Source organism: Fomitopsis serialis (assembly GCF_022376445.1).
Source record: "Fomitopsis serialis strain Sig1Antser10 chromosome Unknown B0H18scaffold_431, whole genome shotgun sequence".
Classification (NCBI taxonomy): Eukaryota; Fungi; Basidiomycota; class Agaricomycetes; order Polyporales; family Fomitopsidaceae; genus Fomitopsis; species Fomitopsis serialis.
Genome location: NW_025955391.1, coordinates 1 through 23,516, shown reverse-complemented (window position 1 = coordinate 23,516; position 23,516 = coordinate 1). Strand labels below are relative to the sequence as shown.

Here is a 23,516-nt window from a genome sequence, read left to right as displayed (position 1 = left end):
AGCGCGTCCTGCCACCTTTGCCGCCGACAATCACCATCTCTCCGAACGTAAGTCCAACTGGTGTGTTCTGTCCATGGCCGCTAAGTTTACACAAAAAAGGGCTCGTTTACATGCGGCGAACACGCAGGAGCTGCGGAAGTGACTGATCCAGCAAGGCGGAACGGAGCCTACGGCCTTGAAGCAGCCTCGCTCACTCCACGCGCCGACACTGGCACTCTCCTCCTCTCTCTTCCATTCACTTCATCTCATCTCTCTGAACTACAATGGCGACGCAAGCTGCGCAGGCGGGTCCCTCTCAGCGTGCAAGGACGCCAAACGGACACTCCGGACGCAGTCCTTCTTCGCCGACGAGGTCTGGAGGGGCTGTGTTGCAAGAAGACGACTCGGACTACGATGAAGACGACGAAAGCGAACATGAGAGTGAGGAGGAGATTGCCTACGCGACGGTGAAGGGAAAGGGAAAGGGAACAGCAGTTCCGCCGCTGCCCCGGCCGCAGATCCCGAGTCCTCGCAGCACCCCGTACTCGCGTGAGCGGTCGGGAACGTCATGGGCCGACTTGGACCTCTCGATTATCGTCGCTTGCGTGTCTCCCATTGGGAACTGGCTCACCGGAGGGGATCACATCAAGAACCTGTTCCTCATCATACTCCTCATATTCTATCTCCACCAGCTCATCGAAGGTGCGCATTATCCTTGCTTATGTCAAGTTTCGTTAACTGAATTGTTCTTTCAGTTCCTTGGAAGCTCTACCAAGCCTCGCGATCTCGCAAGTCGGGCATGCGCGCCGGAGAACCCGACCGTGTCACCAAGCTTGCTGCGACAGAGTTACGGCGGCAGGAGCTGTTCCTACTCTGTGTCACCGGCGTATCCCCCCTACTTGGTGCCACTTTCTTGAAGCATGTCCTGTCGGCCATCGGGGAGACAGAGTCGCTCTCTTGGTTCAGCACGACGCTCTTCGTGCTCGCGACTGGCATCCGACCATGGACGCACCTTATCTCCCGCATACAAGGACATACCGAAGCGCTACACGATGCCATCCACTACCCGCCCGAGAAGCACGAAACGGAGGACGTCACCGTCAACGCTATGCTCCTCAAACGACTCGACATCCTCGACCGCGAAGTACAGGAACTCAATGCACGCACGACGCTCGCCGGCCGGCTCCAGGAAGTGTGCGACGACCTCAGCGAGGCTCTCGGCGAGGTCGAGCGAGACGCAAAGCGCAGCGAGCGCAAGACCGAGATGGCGCGGATGGCGCTGGCTGCCCGCGTGCTGGCGCTGGAGAAGGGCCTGCTACAGGTTGAGCAGAATAGGCGGATGGACATCGACGCCTTCCGGCGTGGCTATGTTGCCCCGGCCTACGAGCGAGCGTACCGACGTGTTTGGAGTCATGTCCGCGCCTTTTTTGTTGGGGTCGTGCGTCTGCCGAAGACGGTATGGTCGCTGGGCGCGCCAGACACACCGCTTGAGAAGTTGGTTGGCGGAAGCTCGCCATCGTCACTGCCCTCTTCCCAGAGTACATCACGAAGCTCAAATGGGACCGCGCATCACAGGCTATCCTCGAGCGGCGCCCCCGACCCCAGCCTGCCGACCATCCCCGAGTCTGCACTCTCCGACGGGGAAGCCGAGCTGAACGGCGAAGGCGACGCCGACTCCGAGGGGACGTACGTTACCGATAACGAGAAGGACCACCACTCGACGGCGAACGACGCGCATCACAAAGCCCGCCGTGTCCGGAGCAAGAGCGGCAGCCGCAGTCGCAGTCGGAGCCATAGCGGGGGCAGCTCGGCGGCGCGCAAGCGAGCGGCTCAAGCGGCGCCGGTGTCGTTCCACCAGTGGGTACTCGAGTGCGCGCAGACGATCCTGCTATGGCCATACCGCGCGAGCGTGAGGATCATGGTCGTGCTGGTGCCACCACTGCGTAACGTTCTCCCCAAGGCCGTCGTTTAAACGATGCTGGGCCAAAGGAAGAGGGGAGTGCGATGGTGAGATATTGGCTGTATCATATGTATTATTGCCGGTCCTGTGGCGCGTAAGTTATGGAGTGGCAGTATGCCACCGATGTGTGTTTGTGTCCTTACTTGTCCATGTTGTATCGCCCTTATCGCTCCCTGCTGTCTGACTAGTATGCATACCAACCCGAGCTGTAGCCTCTAATATTCTATCGCCCAGCCGATCCTCCGTTCTTTTTCCGTAATGTGTATCGCGGCCGTCGTATGCTCCTTACCTAACTCCCTACACATCTCGCTCCGGGACTCAACTAATGGATAACTAGCGGAAACCCGTGCTCCGCTACGGACTGGAGGTTATCAATGATTGCATGCCAGTAGTGCTATGCGCGTTGAAGAGGTACGAAGGCCACTCCAAGTCAGCCGCCTCCTTCGGCCGCACGGGGAGTCAGCTTCAAAGCTATACTACACAACAGTCATATGCCAGTACTGCTGTGCGCGAAGACGTATACGTTGTACGCAAAGGCCACTCAGCCACCTCCCTTCGGGAGTCGGCTTCGTGGCCTCATCGAGCATTTTTCTGCTTGCAATAGTTTAGTCAACATTGATGTAAGTACGGATTCCATAGCACGTTTACGATCAAGTCGTCTTTTATCCAAACTATGGCTAGTGCTAGTGAACGGGGCCAGGATGGGCACGGGTAGCACCGCGGGAGCGCAGGGCGCATACCGCACCCGCGACCCGCGACCTACGCACCCATACCCTGCCCGGGTTCACCGCCGGTGTCGACAGTGGACCGCTGGTTGACTTACCTCGGCAGTATCTGCGCGGGTTTGGGCTTGTTGCCTGCACCCGCCGTCCTCCCCGTCCTCCGTCTTCGCCCCTCACGCGCCATCCTCACGCACTCCCGCCTGCTCGCTGTACCCACGGCGCCCTCGTCGGCTGTGTTGGCATGCGGGGCACCCTGTGCGTTCGCAGTCGGCGCATTGCGCATGCCCCGACCCTGCCATTCGCTCACGCTCGCGCAGTCCCTTCGTCGGCGGGGCTTGCGTGCTCGCCCTGCGAGTTCGCGGTCGCCATGCGTGTGTCATCGTCCGGTCGTGTGCCCGCTCGCCCGACCGATTGTGTGCCCGCTCGCCCGTCCACTCGTCTGCCTGCGTGCGCGTTCATCGGCCGTGTCTGCGTACTGGGCATTCGCCCTCCATGCTCGCGGTCGGTGTGCTGCGCGTGCGCCGGCCTGCCCAACAACGTCGCCGTTGCTGGTCTTTTGCTCAGCGCGTGGGGTCTGCCCACCATCCGCTCGCTCGCGTCCACACCCACTCGGTTCCGCACTCACCCTCCACCCATTCTCCTCCTGCTCGCCGCTATGCTCGCACCTGTGGTCCGCTCATCGGCCGCGCATGCACAGGGGACCTCTGCCCTGCGCGCTAGTGGTTGGTGGTGTTGCCGTGCGCCCACCGTCTACTCGCCCTTGCGCGTTCTTCGCTCACACGCGGCGGGTGGTCCGTTCATCGGTCGTGTTTGCGTGACGTGCATTCGCCCGGTGCGCTCTGACGTGCGCGCCGTCACCCGCCGTGCTTCACGTCGCCGCGCCCTGTGACTGCAGTCAGCGCGCTCGCTCGCGTGCGTCTGCACTCACCTTTCCCCGATGCCCTTCTTTAGCTCTCGCGCACACCATCCGTTCGTCGGCTGTGTCTGCACGCAGGGCATTGGCCCTGCATGCTCGTGGTCGTTGTGCGTCTTGTGCCTGTACTGTTGAAGTTTGTGTTGCTGCACGTCACGCCCGCCAGCCCCTCGCTCTCGCCCTCGCTGTGCATGTCGTGGCCCACTTGTCTGCCCGCTCGCATGCCTGCGTTCACGTTCGTCGGCCGCGTCTGCGTGCACTGGGTGTTCGGCCACCACGCTCACGGGCGGCGGTGGACGTGTGCGCTGTCGCCTGCCGCCCGCCCGCTCTCCCGCCCGCCCGCTCTCCCGCCCGCCCGCTCTCCCGCCCGCCCGCTCTCCCGCCCGCTCGCTCTCCCGCCCATCCACGTGTGCCCACCTGCGCACCAGCTCGCCCGCCTGTCCACTGGCTCCATGCGCGTTCGTCGGCCGTGTCTGCGTGCTGGGCGTTCGCCCGGCGCGCTCGCGCTCGGCGTGCGCATCGCGTTTCATGTCACCACGGCGACTGCACCCTGGGGAAGGTCAACTCCGGTGCTTCAGACCACTGGGAAGAAAGACGTACATTCCGGCTACTTCCCTCTAATCTGTATGCGGGAGCCTGCATCTCGGACGACCTAACCTGCTTGTGTGTCCTGTCATCCGGTCGCTCAAGCGCTCACTAAGAGGATAGTACAGTGTGAGAATATGACTGGCATACCTTGGCCTTCACTGCAATCCCTAGTCGGGCTCATCATCTCCTGCGCTTGACGATCCTCACGCCGACGCGCACTCCATGGAGTATTGACAGGCGGTGGTATAGCTGCCATTTGTGCCGAGTTATTGTGGCGAAGGCGGGCAAAGGACGGCAGTGTAGCGGCATAAGTAAATTCAAGCCATCTGCATGGATATGGAAAAAGTGTCCGCTGTGCAGAACGTGTGGAGCGAGGGCCTCCGAGCTTGCAGAGGAGGAACGCACAGTGGCTGAGGGCGCCGCGTCAGACTCAAGAGGTCGGGCAGCGCTCGGTGTTCGTCTCTCAGCCAATGAGATGTCATCTTTGTCTCGTCCAATTGTCTGCCGTGTGAAAATTATCGACGCCTCTTGTAGAGTAGATATCTCCTGCCTCCCATTCCGAACCTCGGCACGCATTCGTAAGTCAGGAGCTTGCTGAACCAACTGGACAGCCTATGAGTGTACATGTGAGTGACTCGACAATAGCACCATCGCAAAGGGAATGTAGAGAATGTGGCACATTGGCAGATAGAGTATAGAACACAGTTGAATAATAGACTTGCATTGCAATCATCTAGACACGAATACCTGTCGCTGCTAGTGCATTCAGGCTCCGAGTCGGTGTATAGCCAGGTTAGCTCGGGAGCTATACCATGATGCCAACGCGCGCACATGTGGTTCTCCATTCATGCTAATGGTGCTATCTGTCGCGGACATACCGTGTTGTGTAATCGCGGTCCTCGACGATGAGAAGTTAGAACGCGATCCTTACCCAGACGCGGTCACATGACCCGCGCATAACAATAACGCCAGCCGGATATAGAGGATTTGTACTGCCAGAGACGCACCGCGGTCCGTATAGAAACACAGCGTGTCCTTTTCTATTGTGCACGAGGCGCGCTAGCTGTATTCGAGAGTCCGAACGTGTGCTCACCTACACGGCAGCCGTATTGGTGACTCTCATCTCCAAGGTTCCCAGACTGCCACTTCCCCGCTCACCCAAAGCTCCCCGCTCGTCCAAAGCCAGTGAAAAAACCCGTGTAGCTAAGAGCTACAAGCACTTCAGTGAGTTGCTTGAACCATGAGTTCGCGCTGAGCACCGCATGGAGCACTGAGCACAGAGTCAGTATGAGCGTCATAAACCCGACAACGGTACAGTACCAGAGCGCGCGCTATAGGAATCCATGCCAATCAATCACCGTCCTCCTAGACCTTCTCAGACCCTTGCGATAGGATTCCCGCAAGAACAATAAGACGTATACACGACCATCGCTCACCAGGTGTCTCTCCAGCGCATGGTGAACTGTTCCGATATCTGGGGAGACCAATCGTATAGCGCCTTCTGGTTTTATTCCCCAAAAGTGCATATATAAAGCACTCCTGTTGACTACGGACACATTCGACAGTCAGCACATCGACGAGAGGTACATCTTGGAGCTCACCGCAGCATCCCACACGCTCTGCGTACCTCGTAACTAGGGATGGATGCCTTCTTTGATATTGCTGCACCCGTCCCCGCCGAGATCGAAGACTCACGAGTTCCGGTCAACTACGACACCTCCAATGGGAGTGGAAGTGGGTCGTGCACGATCGTCTAAGTCTCTGGTAAGCGGGCTTCACGTAGACTCGAGATGTTTCTTACAGGCCTAACGTAGACAACCCTCTCCAGACTCAAGCTCTCGTTCCGCGACACTAGTCTTGCTAGTCATAGACGGTCATTCCTGTTACCGCACACTTTTTTCTTCGCGAGTAGCGTCACTCGTAATCGGCGCTCACACACCATCCTTGGGCATTTACTTTGTCCTCGATTAATCCTAAGTTATACATCAGTAGTTCGGCAAGCCGGGTGTTTGTATGAAGAAGAGGAAGGGGGAAATCGGGTTACAAATTGACATACTTTGCACAAGAGTCTCATCGGACGCCGCATGTTGTTAGGGACATTGATCTCAACATTCCGAATTTGCCTCAGCTCAATATCGTGCAGGGCGTCATTGTAGTCTTTATGCAGCCTCTGGGTGGCCGATAGGAACCTCTGTAAGAGGATACTGCCAGTGAAAGAGAGCATCAATCTTCGCTGTCTTGTCTTTCGGAAGTCTCGAGTGTGACCCAAACAACTGCGTGCTCGTAGTCTCCTCCTCCGAGTACTAAGTGATGTTGAATTGCCTTCCGCTGACTCTGCAGCTCTCCTGGGTAATCGAGGATTCAGTCTGGTCAGGAAGAGTTCCGCCTCACTCACGTGACATGATCAACACAATTGCACTCTGCGGACGGAATGCCATACTGCATGCACGGCGAAGACAACAGCGTGTATGCGCGCTCCGGGAACGGTGTTCGGCATCGATCACACGCGGGTTCTCGGGCTATTGTCTTTGCGGCTATGCTGTCGTGCGACGTTCAAGTTCCGCTGCCTGTCGGTGCGGTGCGGCAAATGAGTATATACGAGAGTTGTAGAAGTAGAAGTGAGCGCGACGAGTAGAAGTCAGCAATTACAGTAGCACTCAGGTCTACCAGTAGAAGTGCCGACCACCACAGTAGAAGTGCCCGCCACGGCAGTAGAAGTCGCTTGGCAGGAGCCCGCTGCCAAGCCCGCCGCCCGCCGCCATGGATCTCAGATGGCGCTGGGCGCTTGCATGACCCGATACGGTAATTGACGCTTGCGGGCATCTTAAGCAGCCACACTCCGGTTCATATTCATGAATCGCCACTGGGCCTTGGTTGTGGCCTTAGCAACCGTTTCTATGTAGGGATAGGCTTTGTTATGAAGCAGTATATAAGTAGACTCGTGAAGCCGGTGAGGTTCAGTCTTCACTCGCCGTGTTTTCGACTGACTCGGAGGCCACTTGATGATAGGCTTCCTTCGTGCAAACACGTCGGGGCGGGACGCCAGCCCTGACTTCGAAGCGAAGAATGCTGCTAGAGTCCGTGACATAGTCCGTCGTGCTGCAGCAGAGGATATCGTTGCCTACCGAGACTTTGTAAGTGCAAATACGAGTATACTGGCCCCTCAACCTGCTGACTTCTGTGCTGTAGACTTTCCGCGGGAGGCTACTCCTCGACCCCATCGACTCATACACAGTCGATAATGCTGTCTCATGGCTCGACGTTGACAGCTTCAAATCGTGGTACATCCGCCGGCTGCAATCAGTACCTGTGCCTACTATGCCCCAGTCACCCTCTCGCGGACTCCCAGCCTTGCCTGAAGATCGCTTGTCGCGCTCGGCCTCACGACCAGAGCGGTCTCTTACTAAGTCCTCACGCTTACCTGTGTCCTCTCGGCGGCCACACGATGTTGTATGGGATGATGTCCCAGCGAGTCAGACAGGTACAGACCATTATTTATCCACGCAATGCCGGGTCTGACAAGTGTTCCTCCGAACCACGTCCTTCAGTCTTTGAACACCCCGGATCACCATCAATCAGCACACCATTCACAGATGATGAACTGCCTCCATCGTCTCCTCCGTTCGACTCGGACCTGCGATCGTCCTCCCCGTTCAACGAGGATCTGACATTGTTGACTGCACCCGTGGATGAACACCATATGAGTGTGCACCAGCAGATTTCACGACGCTCTCTGGGCAAAGGCAAGGCACACATGGGGTTTACGGGCTCTGTCTCGAGCTCGCCTGACCGCAAGCAGCATGGCAATGCTGCCTTGCGGTCAAGCAAGGTCGAAATTACCAGCCCGCGTCTCTCATTCCAGACAGTGTCATCAGACATTATAGACATCTCAGACGACTCTGACCTTGATGTCGCTGGGGCATCCCGACCACAGCATCCGCCCACCGCTCGCGTCAAACGAGAGCGTGATTCGGATGTTGAGATCATTGACGTCGATGCCTCCGATCGGGATGATCGCACTCCGCACCACTACAAGAGGCTGCGCACACTACATCATGCAGAGCCTCAAGGAGGCGCTGGCGCTGCAAGTTCGAGCGTCACACACCGGCGTAACACGGCTACCTCTTTCATGATCACGCGGCAGCGTAAAGTTGCAGAAATCGTGGATTTGAAGAAGGTCCCTCGCACCTGGACTGTGCCACGCGATGAGGGGTCGGTTGCATACCGTCTTGATCTCAGCGACGATGATCCGAAGAAGTGGCTCGATGCCAGCGGTAAACTGCTTTCCATGGCAGGTATCATCAAGTCCCAGGTTTGTGACGTCCTTTGGCAGTACTGGATCATTTGCTGAATCTTCTACAGGATCTCGATGCATGGGGCGACGGCACAGGTGGATCGAAGAAGAAGCTTGTGAATGTACCAGTCCTCGGAAACGTCGACTGCCGCTATGTCTACCATCGATGCCAGGGGTCCTACCATTGCGATCACATAGATGAGGACCTCGTGGACAACTTTGAGCGGTACTCTGGAGATACTGAATCCCGACGGGACTTCTGGGATCTCACGCAGCAAGTCAACATTGCACAAGGCAGTTCTGGTGTAATGAAAGCGGCATCGTACGTTTTCCATATCTCATTGCCCGTGCTCGTGTTGTTGGTGACTCATCAACGATGCAGATTCTACCTTGAAATGCAGCGTGATCAATGCCCTTTCGATGGCAGCAACTGTGACGGTGTCGCTGTGTATCGTCAGTTCAAGAATGTATGTATTCAATTCAGGCATGGCATATCTTGGTTTGGGCCCTGACAACCCTGCAGATCAAGTTGAACTACGACGGCAAGGCTGGTTTCATTGGGTGCTCAAAGTTCTGGTCCAAGGATGGTAATGGTAAACACCGATTCAAGACCATACCACGAGATGTGAATGAACGCCACGTCCGGGAGTTATTTGAAAATGACGGTGTGTTCAAGGCTCCACACACTGATCTCGTGGAGAAGACGTCACGGTGTGGGCTCATCACGATTCCTCGGCGAGGGGCGAAAGGAAACAAGATGTGCTGTACGTCTCGTATCCCACTGTTTTGACTCTCCAAAATCTCTAATAATCCGTACTAGACTACGTTCATCTTGTCGAAGGTGACCTTCCAGGGACCTGCAGACCTGAAGAAGGTCGTCTGGTGCATCGTCCGTGCAACGCGGAGATCAGCATTTGGTTCCCAGACAATCTGAATGATAAGCGAGCCATTGTCTACCTCAAGAAGCCGCATAACCATCCGCCGCCTGAGCCGACGAAGATGCCTCGTGAAGCACGGGACCTATATGCGGCTGCTGCGGCCACCCTCGGCCATGACGGGGTAACAGTAGGAAAGGTGGACCGGGGTATGCTATAATCTGTATTTGTATTCAATGTAGAGTAAGCCTCTAAACATGTCTCTCGATTTCTAGCCCAAAGCACACACGAGTTGCTCGGTGGTCATGTTCCGTCTGAGTTTGATCCATCGCTCGGAGTGCCACGGAACAAGCGCATGCTTCTCAAGGCCATCAAGACGAAAGAGGCACCGCATGGAAACGGCATGGAAGGTGACTTACCCGTATTTGCATCTCGAATAGTGGTTCATGGCAGCGTGTTTCCCACAGGTGTAATGGCATATTACCTCGCCGAGCAGCAGAAACCGAAGGATCGACGCTATGTACACTCGGTCAGCGCTGATCAAGGTATCAGTATGATCATCACTGCACACCCAGTGCTTGCTGAACGTGTTCACAATGCGCTGGCGAGCCTTCACGACAACACGTATAAGCGTGTGCATGGTCAACATAAAGAATGGGAGGCGACATACTGGGATGAAGCACTAAACATGCGTATGTCTTTCCTGTCGAAGTCATTCCGTGTCCATTGCGATTAATCACACACTTCAGGTGTGACGTATGCTCGTATCTATTGCACTCACGAGACGGAGGAGGCATTCTACCGTATGTGGAGCGGCCTGTGGAATACCATCGAGTCAATCACTGGTCATCCGGTGAAGTTCAAGTTTCTACATGGCGAAGGCCTTCGTGCGCTCGTTGTTGATGGCAGTAAACCACAAGCAATCGGCTGTGGACGTGACCTTGTAAACCGGAACGACCCCAGTACTAGTGGAATCAATGTCACGGACCCGAAGGAGATAATTCAGTATATTCTAAAGACATGTCTTGTACACTTGGAACGGTGAGCTTCACTGATATCAGCTGAGAATGGAACTCACGCTATGTCATGCACGCGCAGTAACTTTGATGAGCTTGCCCGGAAGGGCTGTCCACAAGATGTTATGGACCGCATGCGACAACTACCCAATCTCCGGACCCGTGACGAACTGAATGACTTCATTGAATGGTGTGAGAAGTCATCGCACAAGGCAATCAGAGGTATGTTGGCATCATTCCTGTTGTCGTACTCCGAGAAGTTGGCGACCTCAATTGTCCAGATTGGCTTGCAGATAAGAAACCACATCCGTGGTTCTGGAGTGCGATCAACAAGCACTTCTCACGCATGGACGAAGATGATTGGGACATCACACCATCGGACACCAATATGAACGAGTCGGCTCACCCTGTCACAAACAGCTATACTGGCATTAACCGGCCCATTTTAGATGCGATCAAGGGGTGCGTAACATTTGTTGTCTCCGTTTCTTTTTTTTGGATGGCTTAAACAGAGTAATGGCACGGGACTATCGGTCCAGCCCACCACTCCAGCCAGTTCGCGGGTGTCCCGCTTGATCATCCAGGGAGAAAAATGCCTTTACGCACGGTCGTTTCGGACCAGTGTGGGACTCTACTCAACCGGGGTCGTGTTCACGTAGCCGTACTGGAGCAATACCCACTAAAAACCCGAAGCGCGTCCAGTCATCTGGCAGCGCGATCTCGTCCTCCAAGACTTTATTCCATGTACGTAGTACTACGTCGGACTTCTGTGTACGTCCTCCCAGGTAGTGCCTGGTGGAGGCAATGTCCAATTGGAGGCGGGCGTCGATGGCTGCGTGCCATCGTCGTTGGACAGTGAGCTCGTGGTGCTGCCAGTCGGGGGAATCGTCGTGGCCAATAACTCTCTCGCACCGTAGTTTCCAGACGAGGTACGCGGATTCTGACACGAGGATGCGCCAGAGCCTTGAAGCTCCTTCCCGTCGTCGTTTTGACCCGGGGTTCGTCCATGTTTTCGTGCCGAGCGTGAGCAGCGTCCCGAGGGACATGCCGGGCCAGGCGAGCCCCGTTTTCAGCCAAAGCGCCTCCACCATCGTCCAGACTTGCTGTTGCCCCACCGCGGTGCACTCGAGAAGGATGTGCTCGATGGATTCTTCGCAGCGGCAGTTCGTACAGGACGCCCGGTCTTTGTACTGGGGGATGTGAGCCCAGAAGTGTCCTACGCGGAGCGCGGAGTGGAGGGTCTTCCACAGGAAGTCCGAGACCTGGTGCCTGATGTCTTTGTGCCGTAGGCTCGTCCACAGTTCTTCGCTGCTGCGCTGCTGGCGGGGCGCGAGCGCGGCAAGGGCTAGGGCCACGTTGCGGGCGGTCCCCTGCCGAGCCGGCGGGCGTCGGGTGGCGAGGATGCCCTTGTACGCCGTAGCCTGCGTGAGCGACGCGAGGCGGGCTCCACTCAGGCGGAAGGAGGGGTTAGAGGTTGGCCGCACCACTTCGAGAGGGTGATTGAGTAAGAGCGGGCACGCACGGTCTCTGATCCAGTCTATGGCCTTCCACTCCCAGGGAGTCGAGGCATGGCGGACGGTCGTCACCGCACACCGTTGTCTAAGGTGGTTCGCTAGCGCGGCAAGGTAGTCGGCGTGGGGCACCCCTATCCATCCCCCGTCTTCCCATCCCGCCAGTTTGGTCGTGATGGCCTTGGTGAGGAAGGGGGAGGTACTTACCAGGTGCAGTGGCACGTCGCGCGGGGTCCTCTGCGCCGCGTATAGGGCGGCCACGGCTTCGCCTAGGGTGGCGTGGTACGCGTTCTCCGGGGTCTGGGTCGTCAGGAGGGCATTGCGTGGGTCGTTGTATCCGAAGAATGCCATACCCACGACACCGGGGTGCTCGTGTTCGCCTTCTCGGTGGATGAGGGCGTGTTTCCGTGACAGAATGAAGACTGTCGTGCTTTCTCCTGGTACCGCTCTCCCTCTGGGCCTTCTGATGGCTGGCGGCGAGTCATGTACCGTCGGGTGGACGAAGGCCCGGAACGCCTCGGACAGGTTGCCTCTCGAGGTCACGGTCGGATCGAAGACCACCTGTCCGTCCGACTCGAGGGCGTTGGCGTTGCGGTCCAGGCGTCGCCTCGTCAGGGTCAGGCCGTCGTTCACCGGGGAGAAATCCGGGTGCCATTTGGGGCGGACAAGCTGCAGGAGCCGTCTGGCGGCGTGCCGGCAGTTGATGGGGTGGCTGCATCCCCGTCCCCTATCGTGCTGACACTCATCGCACACGCAGTCGTCGACCCCTCTCGACAGCGCTTCCTCGTGGTCCTGGAGCACTCGCTGTACGTCGGCCAGGGTCTTCACCCCATGGTTGTCCCTCAGGCAGTCGCTGGTCTGCGTGTTGTTAAGTCTGCGGAGCTTCGCGTCCGCGCCGAGGTGGTACCAGATCGGTAGCTGGCCTTTCAGTGGCCTGTCCAGTTTGATCGCGGCAAAACTCACGTTATACTTCTTTGCGACAGTAAGCATTCGTTTGAGCCAGTACGGCAGGCCTGACCGGCTGTCGAGTGCCGGGTTCCAGCTCTGGAGGAAGGTATTGATTTGGGCTTTCGGTCGTATCGCGCCGGCGTCGCCCGTCACAAAAGCGTTGAGGATGGCATCACATACGAAAGCCCATGCGGGGCGGAGATCCGTCAGGTCCAGGTATCTGCGGATCCACGTGAGTTCGATGGCTTCATTCCTTGCTCGTATGTCGAGGAGGCCTATGCCACCTTCATTGGTGGGCCGGTGCAGGGTGTCAAGGCTGATCATGGGTCGCGATCCGTCCCATACAAAGTCACGTATGATAGCCTCGAGTTCTCTCTCAGTCGCGCGGGGCATCCCCTGGACTTTGGCGAGGTATTGCGTCATTCCTCCAGGGCCCATTTGGACAATGCTCTTCTTCCCTCGCAGGGTGGGGTGGCAGCGCCCCCACCGTTCGAGGAAGGACCGGACTTTTTGTAGGGTTGGGGCCCAAATCGCCACTCCGTCGGTCCGGTTGCCGATCCAGGCCCCAAGGATTCGCACCGCCTCACCGTCCTGGGCTAGGTGGACGTCCACCGGTATTCGGTCGTCCGGGTCGGCGGGGTTGAGCACGCGGGTCGCTGTGAGGGCCGCCCTATATTCGGGCGAGCCAACAGGGATGACTTCGGTCTTCCCGTCGTTAAATTTGGCCCTGGAAGCTTTGCACCACGACCGTAGGATCTTCCAGAGGTCGGACCACCGGTCGTGCTTGGAGAGGTAGGTGGAGGTGTCATCTGCGAAGAGGGAGGTCACCAGTCTATCGGCGATTCCAGGGATGGTGAATCCCCGCAGGGCAGAGCGTCGTATCATGCATGCCAGTGGTTCGATGGCGAGGTCGAAGAGGAGGCAAGAGAGGGGGTCTCCTTGTCGTACGCCCCTGATAACCAGGAATGCCTTGCTGGACTCGCCGTTGATGATGACGATGGTGGTGGCTCCTTTGTAGAGGTTGCGGATTCTCGTTATCCATTCCGCTGGCAGGCCAAAGGCACGTAGGACTTGCCACAGGTAGTCGTGTGCGATGCGATCGTACGCTTTCTCCTGGTCGAGCGCCACGATGGCGCCGTCCTCCTCTAGCGCCTCGGCGTAGTTGACCATCGATCGACACAGCTGCGTTTGGTCCTCTATGTGTCGTCCTGGGAGGAAGCCGGCTTGGTCCGTATGGATGAGGCGGGATGCTAGGGGTCCTAGTCGTGACGCCTGGATCCGTGTGTACACTTTGTAGTCGGCGTTTAGAAGTGTGATTGGGCGGTAGTTGGCGATTTCGCGGCGGTCGCCCTTTTTGTAGATCGGGCACATCCACCCTTCATTGAAGCGTGAGTCCGTCGCCGGCCCATAGGTGTCGAGGTCCTCGAAAGCGAGCCGCAGTAGTGCGAAACTGTCGAAGCCTTGCTGGTTCCCGGTTGCATGCGGGTTATGCAGTGTCTGCATCGTCGACCAGAACTCATAAGGGAGCACACCAGGCAGCGCCTTTACCCTATGACCATAGGGTAGCCGAGGTGTACATTAGCCCTATAGTATAGAGCGAGCCGATGGCGGCCGACGGTCCATATGCGGTCTATGGGCATGCGGCAGCCGAGGATCGGCTGTATGCCCATCCTATTGGTCGGCCGGTGTGGACGTCTTATTTCCTGGCCGGGTCGGGTGGGGCTCCAAGGACGTCGGCTGGACGTCACTAGTGGTCGGTTGGGCGTAAGGAGCGGTCGGTTGGGCATGAGGCGGTCGGTTTGTTCCTGAGAGCGGCGTAGGCTGACTCCTGAGCGGTCGGTTGGTTCGAGGCGGCTGCTGGATGCAGGTATTGGGGCGGCCGACGTAGCGTACAGTATTGCAATATAAGCCGTCTTCGCCTGTCTTCAATAAGTCTTTTGTAGGCCGCGTCAGTGGCCTTTGCTTAGGTTATGCGGTGCGCATCAAGAGTCGCCACTGTGCCGTCATTTTCTTAAGTGTCGCCTAAGCCGTTTAAGTACGTATGTCGCGACTTCTACCCTTGGTGAGCGCGACGGCCTTCAGGTTGAGGTTGGGCTCGATGCCAGGATGCCAGGTTGCGTCAAGTCCGCGAGACAGTGGGCCAAACCAGATGCATTACAAAGGAGCCAAGATGTGTTTAATACAGGAATGGGTGTTGTGTATGCTACGGCTAATAGGGGCCCGTCCTCCGCCAATACTCCTGATAGAGAGGGAGGCCGGCGACATGGGACTCCGGCACCCAGGTCGGCTCAGTCCAGCCCGCCCACTTGATGAGGATCTCGTATGCCGGTCTCTTGCCACGTCTGACGGCCCGGTGACCCACGACGGCCTCGACGTCCCAAAACAGCTTGCCGCGGACCCTGAGGATCGGCCCCTGATTCAACGGGGCCGGACCGTCGGTGAAGGAGTCAGACCGGCAATAGTACGGCCCTAAAAGCAGTCAGTTTGAGTTCAAACAGAGGACTAGGCCACGCACCTGTACTTGGGTCGCCGAGGGCGAACGCCTCCAAAATCCCGCCATCATCCAGGTACCTCTACGGATGGCATCATCAGGTGAGAAGAGGCAAACAGAAGAGGGTGACACTCACCACAAAGTATCTGTGCTTGCGCGGTCTAAGAGACCGACGTCGGGAACTGCCATGTTCGACTGGCGCGTTGTCGAACGCATCACGGGCCCAAGGGGGCACCTCATCGACGCCGAGGGGGTTCGGGCCATGCGATGCGAAGGCGTCAGGCGAAGGCGGAGGCGACCGCGGAATGGCAGGCGGTGGGAGGGGCTGGGCAATTGGCTCCCGCGCAGGGAGAAGCGGGGCAATCCCATCCATCGGCGGGAGGGCATCTGCAAGCGAGCGAAGAGAGCGAAGGGGCGAGAAAGGCGGAGTGGGGGTCGCGGCAGGCAAAGACAAAGGCGAGAGAAGCACGTGGGGCGGATTCCCAGGCCCTTCCAATCCGCGCGGCGAACTTAGTGGCTGGAATCTGACTCGAGGCGGCGTCAGTGGCTTGAAGATTGTCGGCGGCGACTTCAACGGCTCAAATATGGTCCTTGGGGTCTTGAGGGGTTGGAACATCGTGTGCGCGGACTGCAGCGGCTCGGCGGCAGCGCGAGGAGGCGTGAGCGGCAGCGCGATAGCTCGCGGGCACATCAGCGGCTGAAAAGGGGATTCCGTCTCTGGCAGAGGCTCGGACGCCGCTCGTTGCGCGGAAAGCGGCTCCCCTACAGCGCGGGGTGGCGGGAGAGGCGCGAAAACACCGGTCGGCTCTGGCCTCGATCTGAGTTCGGCGTGGATTTCATGGACGACGTACTCACCGTATGAGGCCGCACCCCTTGTTCTGCCCGTTCTAATCGGGGCCATGTCTGGAGGTTGCTTGCTGTGAGCCAGAGTCAGTTCGTCAAGACACACGAGGCAAAGACTTGAGAGCTTACCCGTTAGTAAAGAGGCGCTGATGATGGCGGTCTTGTTGTGGGACTTATCCGTGGCGTTCGGAATCGCTTGATATAGTTGTGGCGTGGGATGCCGTCACATGACAGCTCCGGCGATCGAGCGCTCGACGGACTTTGTCATACCATCGTGGCTTGACTCCGTACTTATCGCCCTCCGTCGCCTCTGCGAACTGTGTGCCACTCCCCGCCATCCCCCCGACTCAATGTCTCGTCGCGCTGCGGCCGCAAACGGCGCCAAGTCTGGCGCCACCCAGCCACCGGCTAGCGCCAATGCGGGCGCTGCCCCCTTGCCGATTACGCGGGAAGAAGTGCTGCATCTTACGGGGCGCCTCCTGGCGGCCCTGCGGGCGCCCCCCGCGGAGCGCCATGCCGCCTGGATTGCGCTGAAAAAGGAAACTGTAAGCCCGTGAAACGCAAGAGGCCGTGGACGGCCAATTAAGTGACTGATTGAATCATTGCAGGAGCGTCAATGGCCCGCCATGAGTGCTGCGGCGGCGGTGGAGACCCTGCGGGTGCCGAGGTCGCTTGCAATGGCATGCGAGTGCCTTCTCGCCCCGACGCCGTGCACCCTCGATCAGATCGACGCGTTGATCCACTCGAACCTGGCGCCTCTAGGACGCCTCATCCCTGCCGCGATAATCGAGGAGATGGATATCTCAGGGCCTGCCGCGCGTGCTGAAAGCTGGTGGAGGCAAGGTCAGCAGGTTGCCAGATCTGTGATGGCAGGCATTGATGAATTAGCAGACCCGGATGGCGAGCCAGAGGCCGGACCGTCCAAACGTAAGTGCTGAAGCGACGCACACAGCACGCGACTAACCAGTGCATCTGATCTCGTAGGGGCGGCCACCCCAGCCACAAAGAAGCGGACGCGCTTTGTGGATCCAGCTGCGCAAGAAGAGCCCGCCGAGGAGGAGCAGGTCAGCAAGCGTAAACGGCCTAATCCGGAGCAAGCCGGCGGCAGCAAGAAAGGCGGAGGCGGTAGAAGGGCCCCGAAGCGGAAGATCAAGTCGGAGGAGTTCATCGTGGACTCGGATGTGGACGAGCCGCTAGAACCGTCCGCAAAGGGCGAGTCGCCAGATGCGAAGGTCGACGAAGGCACTCGCGACGGCCCGAAGGGCAAGAAAGAGGCCACCGTACGAGCGGTGGAAACATCGAATTCACGGCAGACCGGCAACGTTCCTTCCACGGTTGCAAGAAGGGAGACGAGGTCGAGCTCCGACTCCAAGAGTCGGGCAAAGACCGCTCAGGTGAAAGGCGTTGGCCGGAATGACACGGAGCCGGGCAAGCCGCTCAAATCTGTCGGAAAGGCCTCGCGTTTGGAGGAGGATGAGAAGCCGCAGAGGAGGTCGTCATCCCGAGACAAACGGCAGGATTCGAAGGGAGCAAGCTCTGAGGAGGAGCCGGAGGAAGATTGGACGGTCGGCGACCGCATTGACCCTGTGAGTTGCGTCGTTTTTGCCGTTTTGACCCGTACTCATTCTCACAGCCTGTCTCATGCGACCGTTGCGAGCATCTCGGCAAGAAGTGCCAGTTTCTGGTCGAGAAGAACAAGAAGGACTCGAGCCAAACGTCCGTGGCTGCCCGGTGCTTGCCGTGCAAAGTCGGGAAGGTCCCGTGCTCGCTCGTCCCTCGCCACATGCATGACGGATCGGTGTTCAAGAACGCCTTCGCGGGCGTGCTTGCGGGCAAATGGCGGGCGCGGGTTGCGAAGCTGAAGGCTGAAGGCAAGATCTACCCCGACGTCGCAATTTGGAATGGGAAAGACCAGCAGTGGGTGGAAGACCTGGAAACGTGGGACGGCACAGAGCACGACGTCGCGGCTTCCCTGGTTGACTGGGTGGAGAGGCGTCAGGCCGCGAAAAAGAAAGGGACGCTCGCGGACCCTCCTCAGCTCGGGAAAAAAGGCGAAGGCGAGATTGAAGTGGAAAGCGAACGCGAGCTGAAGCGTGCGGCATCCGGTCCGCAGAAGCGGTCTCCCGCCAAGAATAGTCCGCAGGCCGTCGAAGAGGCGTCTTCGCCCAACGTGGCGGACAGTGAGGATGAGGTCGTGCCTGAGACTGAGGAAGAGGCCGTGGATGCCGAGGAGGAAATGGAGGATGAAGACGTGGAAATGGTCGAGGCCCGCGTTGAGGAGCCCATTCAGGCGCATGCGCCTCTCCCGGCCCCCCGCAAGGTGAGCCTTACCCCTCGGCGTGTGTGCTTTGTTCTCATTTTGACACAGGTTTCCGTCCTCTCCGAGCGCGCCGCGGGCAAGAAGCCGGCTCAAATCCAGAAGAGGTTCCGGGAGCTCGACGAGGCCTCCGTGATATCCATCAGCGACGATGAGGGGCGGTCGCCTCCATTCAGCGAGAGTGAATCACCATCCCCTCCCACTCGTTGGCCGTCGCCTCATCTGCCGTCCCGCTCGGCCAGTCCGATGCCCGCCTCGCCATTGCGGACTTCAGGCCCCCCCATCACGTTGGCTGAGCGGAAGGCCAGAGTCGACGCCGAGATCACCGGCATGCGCAACATTGTCACCGACCATAGGGGGCCGTGCAGCAAAACGTTCGGCATAATGTCTGGCCTCTGGTCAGGCGTTTTCGCTGATCAGGCCCACGTCGTCTTTCAGGCGGTCGAGGAGGTGAAGGCCATGAAGCTGGAGGTCGAAGAACTCAAGGCCATGGGTGGGTCTTCCAACGGTGCGGTCCTCAGGGAGCTTCGGCAGCTGCGTAACGAGTTCAGGACGACTGCAGACCGCCTCGATGGAGTCGAGGCGCGTCTTGCCGACCTCTCCGCCTCCCGGGAGTCAATGGAGAAGCGGCTCAAGGCAGCGGAGGAGCTCAAGACGTGGGGCGAAATGACCGTGAAGGCGGTGAGGCATGGGATGGACGAGAGCATTCGCCGCATTGAGGACATGCACACCGGGCTCGCATTCAAACTTTTGCAGGGCAAACCGGAGCAGCCTGAGCCCAAGCCGGCTCCGGTCCCCTACCCCGGAGTCATGCCGCGCTGGGCGGTCCCTCCCATGCAATCCCCCGGCGATGACGGCAACGCAGCCCCGCCTCTTCCTCGCCGCCGCGCTCCCATCGCTTCCCCGGCGCATGGGGCGAACGACGAAGTGCGTCCTGTGCGGCTTGCGAAGGATGCCGCACTCCGGACGAGGACCCCAGCTCGCCCTGTTGTTCGTCCAGCCCTTCTCGCAGGCCTCACGGGATATGGCTCTGACCAACCCTCGGAGCGTCAGGACTCGTCACCTTTCCTCCGTCCCACGTCCTCAACCATCGAGAAGACGGACGGTCTGGAGGCCATTGTTGAGGAACCGACGGCGCTGCCCACGGCTGAGGCACAGCCGGTCGGGCAAGAGACCAACATTGTCGCCTCCGGAGCCGGCGAAAAGGCGGAGGAAGCGAGCACCAAGGTTGGCGCGTCTGAGGAGATGGAGCAGGACATCCAAGTCGACGCTACACCCAAGCATGCGCCCGAGCATGCAATCGAGGCTGCGTCAGGTCCATGCGGGGGAGAGGCGGGTCCATCGAGTCACGAGGCCGGGCCTTCGGGGGAGAGGCGTGCGATCGAGCGAAGGGAGAGGCCGACGAATGTGGCGTGAAGGCAATGGACATCAGCGAGTGACCCGGACAATGAAACAATGTACCTCTGTAATGTTTTGATTCGTCGATAGGTTGTTGTACTCTGACTCGTCTAAATGAAATGACATTGCGCGTATGGACTGCGAACTACATAAGACTGCCATCATGCACGACCCGCCGCTTCAAGCGTCTTCGCCCTCTGCTTCTCCCGAAGCTGCGGGCCCCCGGCCTTCAACCGGCTGGATTGCCTGCCACCGTCCGTGGGGGCCTCGACTGGACTCGTCCTTCGCCGTTTAGACGGGGGCTTGCTCGAGGATGCGGGATTGTCAATGTCCGGCTTGTTGCGCTTCCGCGACGGAGGCTTTCGACCGAGGTCTTTTGTTGACTCCGGAGGAGAGGCGCTCTCCACCCGCGCCCCCAAAGGCGCCATCTCAGAGACCGTGGGGGTTGGAGAGTGAGGCTGGGCGATGGGCTCGGCTGCGGCCACTTCTGGCGGACCGTTGGACAGGCCAGATGCTGCCGCCTCGGTCTCTTCCAAAACAATTGAGCGCTCGTCCATGTCTGGCGCGGAACCTCTGTTTGTGGTTTTCAGTCGGCTCTCGCTCAACCAGGCCATATAGGCATAAGTTTGTATAATATCCTTGTAGTGAGCACGGAGTGATCATACATAAACTCCAGTACTTACCTGCAGCCATTCTCATACACGAGCTACCACTCGCTCATGTATGAGCGAGGCGCCGTCATGTATGAACGAAGCGCCGTCGGTCGTTACCTGATATGGCAGCTACCCCGGGCGCCTGGTCCCTTCGTCCCCGGCGGGGCGGTACCACTGGCGCGCGATGCAAGGCTAATACCCCATATGGATGGACATCGGGGTCAGCGCATCTGAGATCAGGTACGATCTCGGATCCCCTGCCGCCCTGCCCTGCCCGCTGCGTGGCGTCGGTTTCGGCCAAACCCGGGAGCTCGCATCGAGCCGAGCGAGCGGCGAGCGGTTCCGCCCGCCGTTTACGACCTCCACTGGCCACCACCCCGCGTCGGTCACCGGCGTCGTTAGAACACAGCGGGCACGACGAGTAGCCGACGCTGACATCGAGGTGAGCGCAGACGCACACGAGCGAGCGAGCTGACCGTAGCCACAGGACGCGGCGACGTGCAGTACAGCACACTCGTCGACCGCGAGCGCGTAGGGCTAATGCCCCGCGTGAAAACGCAGCCGGCGGAAGGACGACGGGCACGAGCGGGAGCGGGCGAGCGGGCGAGCGGGCTGGCGGGCTGGCGGGCTGGCGGAAGGACGGGCAGGCGGACTGTCGGGCAGGAAGACGGACGGGCAGACCGGTGGGCAGGAAGACGGGCGGGTAGGAAAACGGGCGGGTAGGAAGACGGACATCCGACAGACAAGCGGACGGGTTGGAGAGTGGCAAGTGAACAGGCGACAGCACACGCCCACCGCGAGCGTGCCGGGCGAACGCCCGGCACGCAGACACAGCCGACGGATGCAGACGCAGACGGGTGAGCAGGCGGGCAGATCGGCGCGCGGGCAGGCGAGCAGATGGACGAGCGGGAGGGCAGGCGGGAGGGCAGGCGGGCGAGCGAGAGGGCAAGCGGACGAGCTGGCGGGTGGTCCAGAACGGGCGGACAAGCGGACAAGGAGGCGAGCAGGCAATGAGGTGAGCGGGCAGGCAAGGGACCAGCAGGTGCGCAGGAAAGCGGGTGGATGGGCGAGCGAGAGGGCAGGCGGGCGAGAGGGAAAGCGGGCGAGAGGGAAAGCGAGCGGGCCCAGAGTGTGGATGAGCACTACACGCACGACGACCGCGAGCGTGCAGGGCGAATGCCCAGCACGCAAGCACGGCCAACGAACGAAGATGGGCGCGTGAGCGAGGAGAGGGTGACCGTGACGGTGGGCAAGGTGGGCAGGCCGGGCGCACGCACTTGGAATAGATTAGTCTGAAATTGATTTGTTGAATCCGGAAAACACTGCGTTCGCGTGCAATGTATAATGTTCAACGAACTGGAATGGCATGTTGGTAAATGCAATGACGATCAGAATATATTTTATACATACAACGACTGTGTCATTATCGAGTCCAGTATGTAACGCGCCGCAGCACCCGTTACGACTCGAGACTCGGCTGAGAACGAGTACAGTACACAAGACAATCCCTATTGTACACGAGAATGTTGTGCTACATCTCATCTGTTGTAATATATGCTACCAAACATGTATCTAATCCCTACTGCAGCATATAATACATGGACAGAGTGCGGAAACGTCGTGAACACGAATCACTGGTATGTTGCAGGCCTAAGTAGGACCTTTAAACGCGTTGTGATTGGCCAGGAACAGCCCGAGAACATCGGGTTTTCCCAATTCGGCGAGGCAACAAATAGAACCAAATGTTGGGTTTACGGGGGCGCCCGCAAGGCTCACCTCACCTGCGCGTGCTACTCCTCCTCTACCATCTAGCTTTGATGCCCATCTCTTCACGGAAGACGCAGACCGACCCTCGGACCAGCATGAACGGTAGCACATCGACCAACACAAACAACGGCGTGCGTGTGAACCAGCACGAATTGTGTGTCAGCAGGCACGAACTAATGAGGCCGCTTCAAACGGCGGCGTGTTGACAAACGCGAACAGCAGCGTATCGACCAGCAGAGTCCCTGCGGACTACACGGGCAGAGTCATGTGTGCCGTGATCATTGACGGCGCCGACTGCTCTCGAACCACGGTGGTCGGCAGCTCGAGTTCCTCGCGATCTGGTGTGGAGACACTGGTCGAGGTCGTCCGAGAACTGAAGGCCCGCCGCGGGCTTGCGTTTCCGAACGAGAAGTTCCAGCTGTTCGTCGACGGCGGTGTGCGCCGCGCGTCGCATGTGTTGCCCGTACGTCCGCTCCTCCTCTTCCCAAACTCTACTGCTAACATGTTGGTTATCGCGTTTTTCAACCTCCGTGGGAGGCTGTGTGCGCGCTGCACCTGGTGCCCCGGGAGCCTGCGAGCCGTCGCCCACGCCCGCGAGCCCGAGCTTGGCGAACACAGCGCGGAACGCATCGACGCGGGTTCGATAAAGTCGATGTGGTGCATGCAGATCAGGCCTACCCACCATCCCAGCTGCGGCGGCTTGCAACCTCTAGCCCTTCGCTGTCCCGCATACACAGTCACTCGTGTTCGACAACCTCCACACAGCTCAACTTCCTGATGGGCCCGTGGCTGCATTCACCACCTCACTGCCACGCACGGGCCCCTTCGCGCACGCCGCGGGCATGCTTGGCTGCTGCCGCAGGTCCCCGAGCGTGTCATGCAGGTCGTGGAGGAGCGCAAGGGCGGGATGAAGCGTGCGGAGGACGTCGAGGCCGGGCTTGCGGGGCTGCTCGCGAGGAACCTTGCTGGTGCTCATTCTGGAGCACTCAGCACAGTACTGTACACTGATATATTGCACGAATATATGACATCCTTACGACTGCAGGTGTGTCTGTGTGATGAATTGTCGGGGCCCCAAACATACCAAATTGGGAGGGTGCACCTAGGCCCGGAAAACAGCAGATTTCGCTGATCACAGATCGCAATCGGGTTTGCCCGATGGGCCTGCAACAGCACCCAAAGTGGAAGAGTGCGGGACAGGATCTATTTATGTACGGTAGGTGTCGCTGCCGCGAGCTCTC

The 23,516-nt window shown here is 58.9% G+C and overlaps 6 protein-coding genes across 6 annotated transcripts; 3 read left to right on the top strand and 3 right to left on the bottom strand.

Moving 5' to 3' along the window:
• Positions 1-15: 15 nt before the first annotated feature.
• Positions 16-2,310, top strand: B0H18DRAFT_1067994 (uncharacterized protein). Its single transcript, XM_048031186.1, has 3 exons — positions 16-47; positions 100-681; positions 735-2,310. Exons 2-3 carry the CDS (start codon positions 264-266, stop codon positions 1,949-1,951), a joined length of 1,635 nt encoding a protein of 544 aa, XP_047884632.1. The 5' UTR covers positions 16-47; positions 100-263; the 3' UTR covers positions 1,952-2,310.
• A 4,854-nt stretch (positions 2,311-7,164) lies between these two features.
• Positions 7,165-10,923, top strand: B0H18DRAFT_1129828 (uncharacterized protein; the record flags this gene model as incomplete). The annotated part of the gene is made up of 13 exons (XM_048035434.1): positions 7,165-7,296; positions 7,352-7,643; positions 7,711-8,474; positions 8,525-8,778; positions 8,839-8,923; positions 8,980-9,220; positions 9,277-9,540; positions 9,607-9,741; positions 9,799-10,023; positions 10,081-10,372; positions 10,430-10,569; positions 10,629-10,809; positions 10,860-10,923. 13 exons carry the CDS (start codon positions 7,165-7,167, stop codon positions 10,921-10,923), a joined length of 3,069 nt encoding a protein of 1,022 aa, XP_047884631.1.
• Positions 10,924-10,982: 59 nt separating this feature from the next.
• On the bottom strand, positions 10,983-12,209 carry B0H18DRAFT_895015 (uncharacterized protein; the record flags this gene model as incomplete). Its single annotated transcript, XM_048041398.1, has 1 exon — positions 10,983-12,209. One exon carries the CDS (start codon positions 12,207-12,209, stop codon positions 10,983-10,985), a length of 1,227 nt encoding a protein of 408 aa, XP_047884630.1.
• Positions 12,210-15,015: 2,806 nt separating this feature from the next.
• Positions 15,016-16,198, bottom strand: B0H18DRAFT_1129826 (uncharacterized protein; the record flags this gene model as incomplete). Its single annotated transcript, XM_048035433.1, has 4 exons — positions 15,016-15,275; positions 15,322-15,379; positions 15,434-16,104; positions 16,153-16,198. 4 exons carry the CDS (start codon positions 16,196-16,198, stop codon positions 15,016-15,018), a joined length of 1,035 nt encoding a protein of 344 aa, XP_047884629.1.
• Positions 16,199-20,016: 3,818 nt separating this feature from the next.
• B0H18DRAFT_963087 (uncharacterized protein) lies at positions 20,017-20,412 on the bottom strand (the record flags this gene model as incomplete). Its single annotated transcript, XM_048043144.1, has 1 exon — positions 20,017-20,412. One exon carries the CDS (start codon positions 20,410-20,412, stop codon positions 20,017-20,019), a length of 396 nt encoding a protein of 131 aa, XP_047884628.1.
• A 1,883-nt stretch (positions 20,413-22,295) lies between these two features.
• On the top strand, positions 22,296-23,312 carry B0H18DRAFT_1067970 (uncharacterized protein). The gene is made up of 2 exons (XM_048031185.1): positions 22,296-22,441; positions 22,498-23,312. The coding sequence occupies exons 1-2, from the start codon at positions 22,326-22,328 to the stop codon at positions 23,051-23,053; spliced, it is 672 nt and encodes a 223-aa protein (XP_047884627.1). The 5' UTR covers positions 22,296-22,325; the 3' UTR covers positions 23,054-23,312.
• The last annotated feature ends 204 nt before the right edge of the window (positions 23,313-23,516 follow it).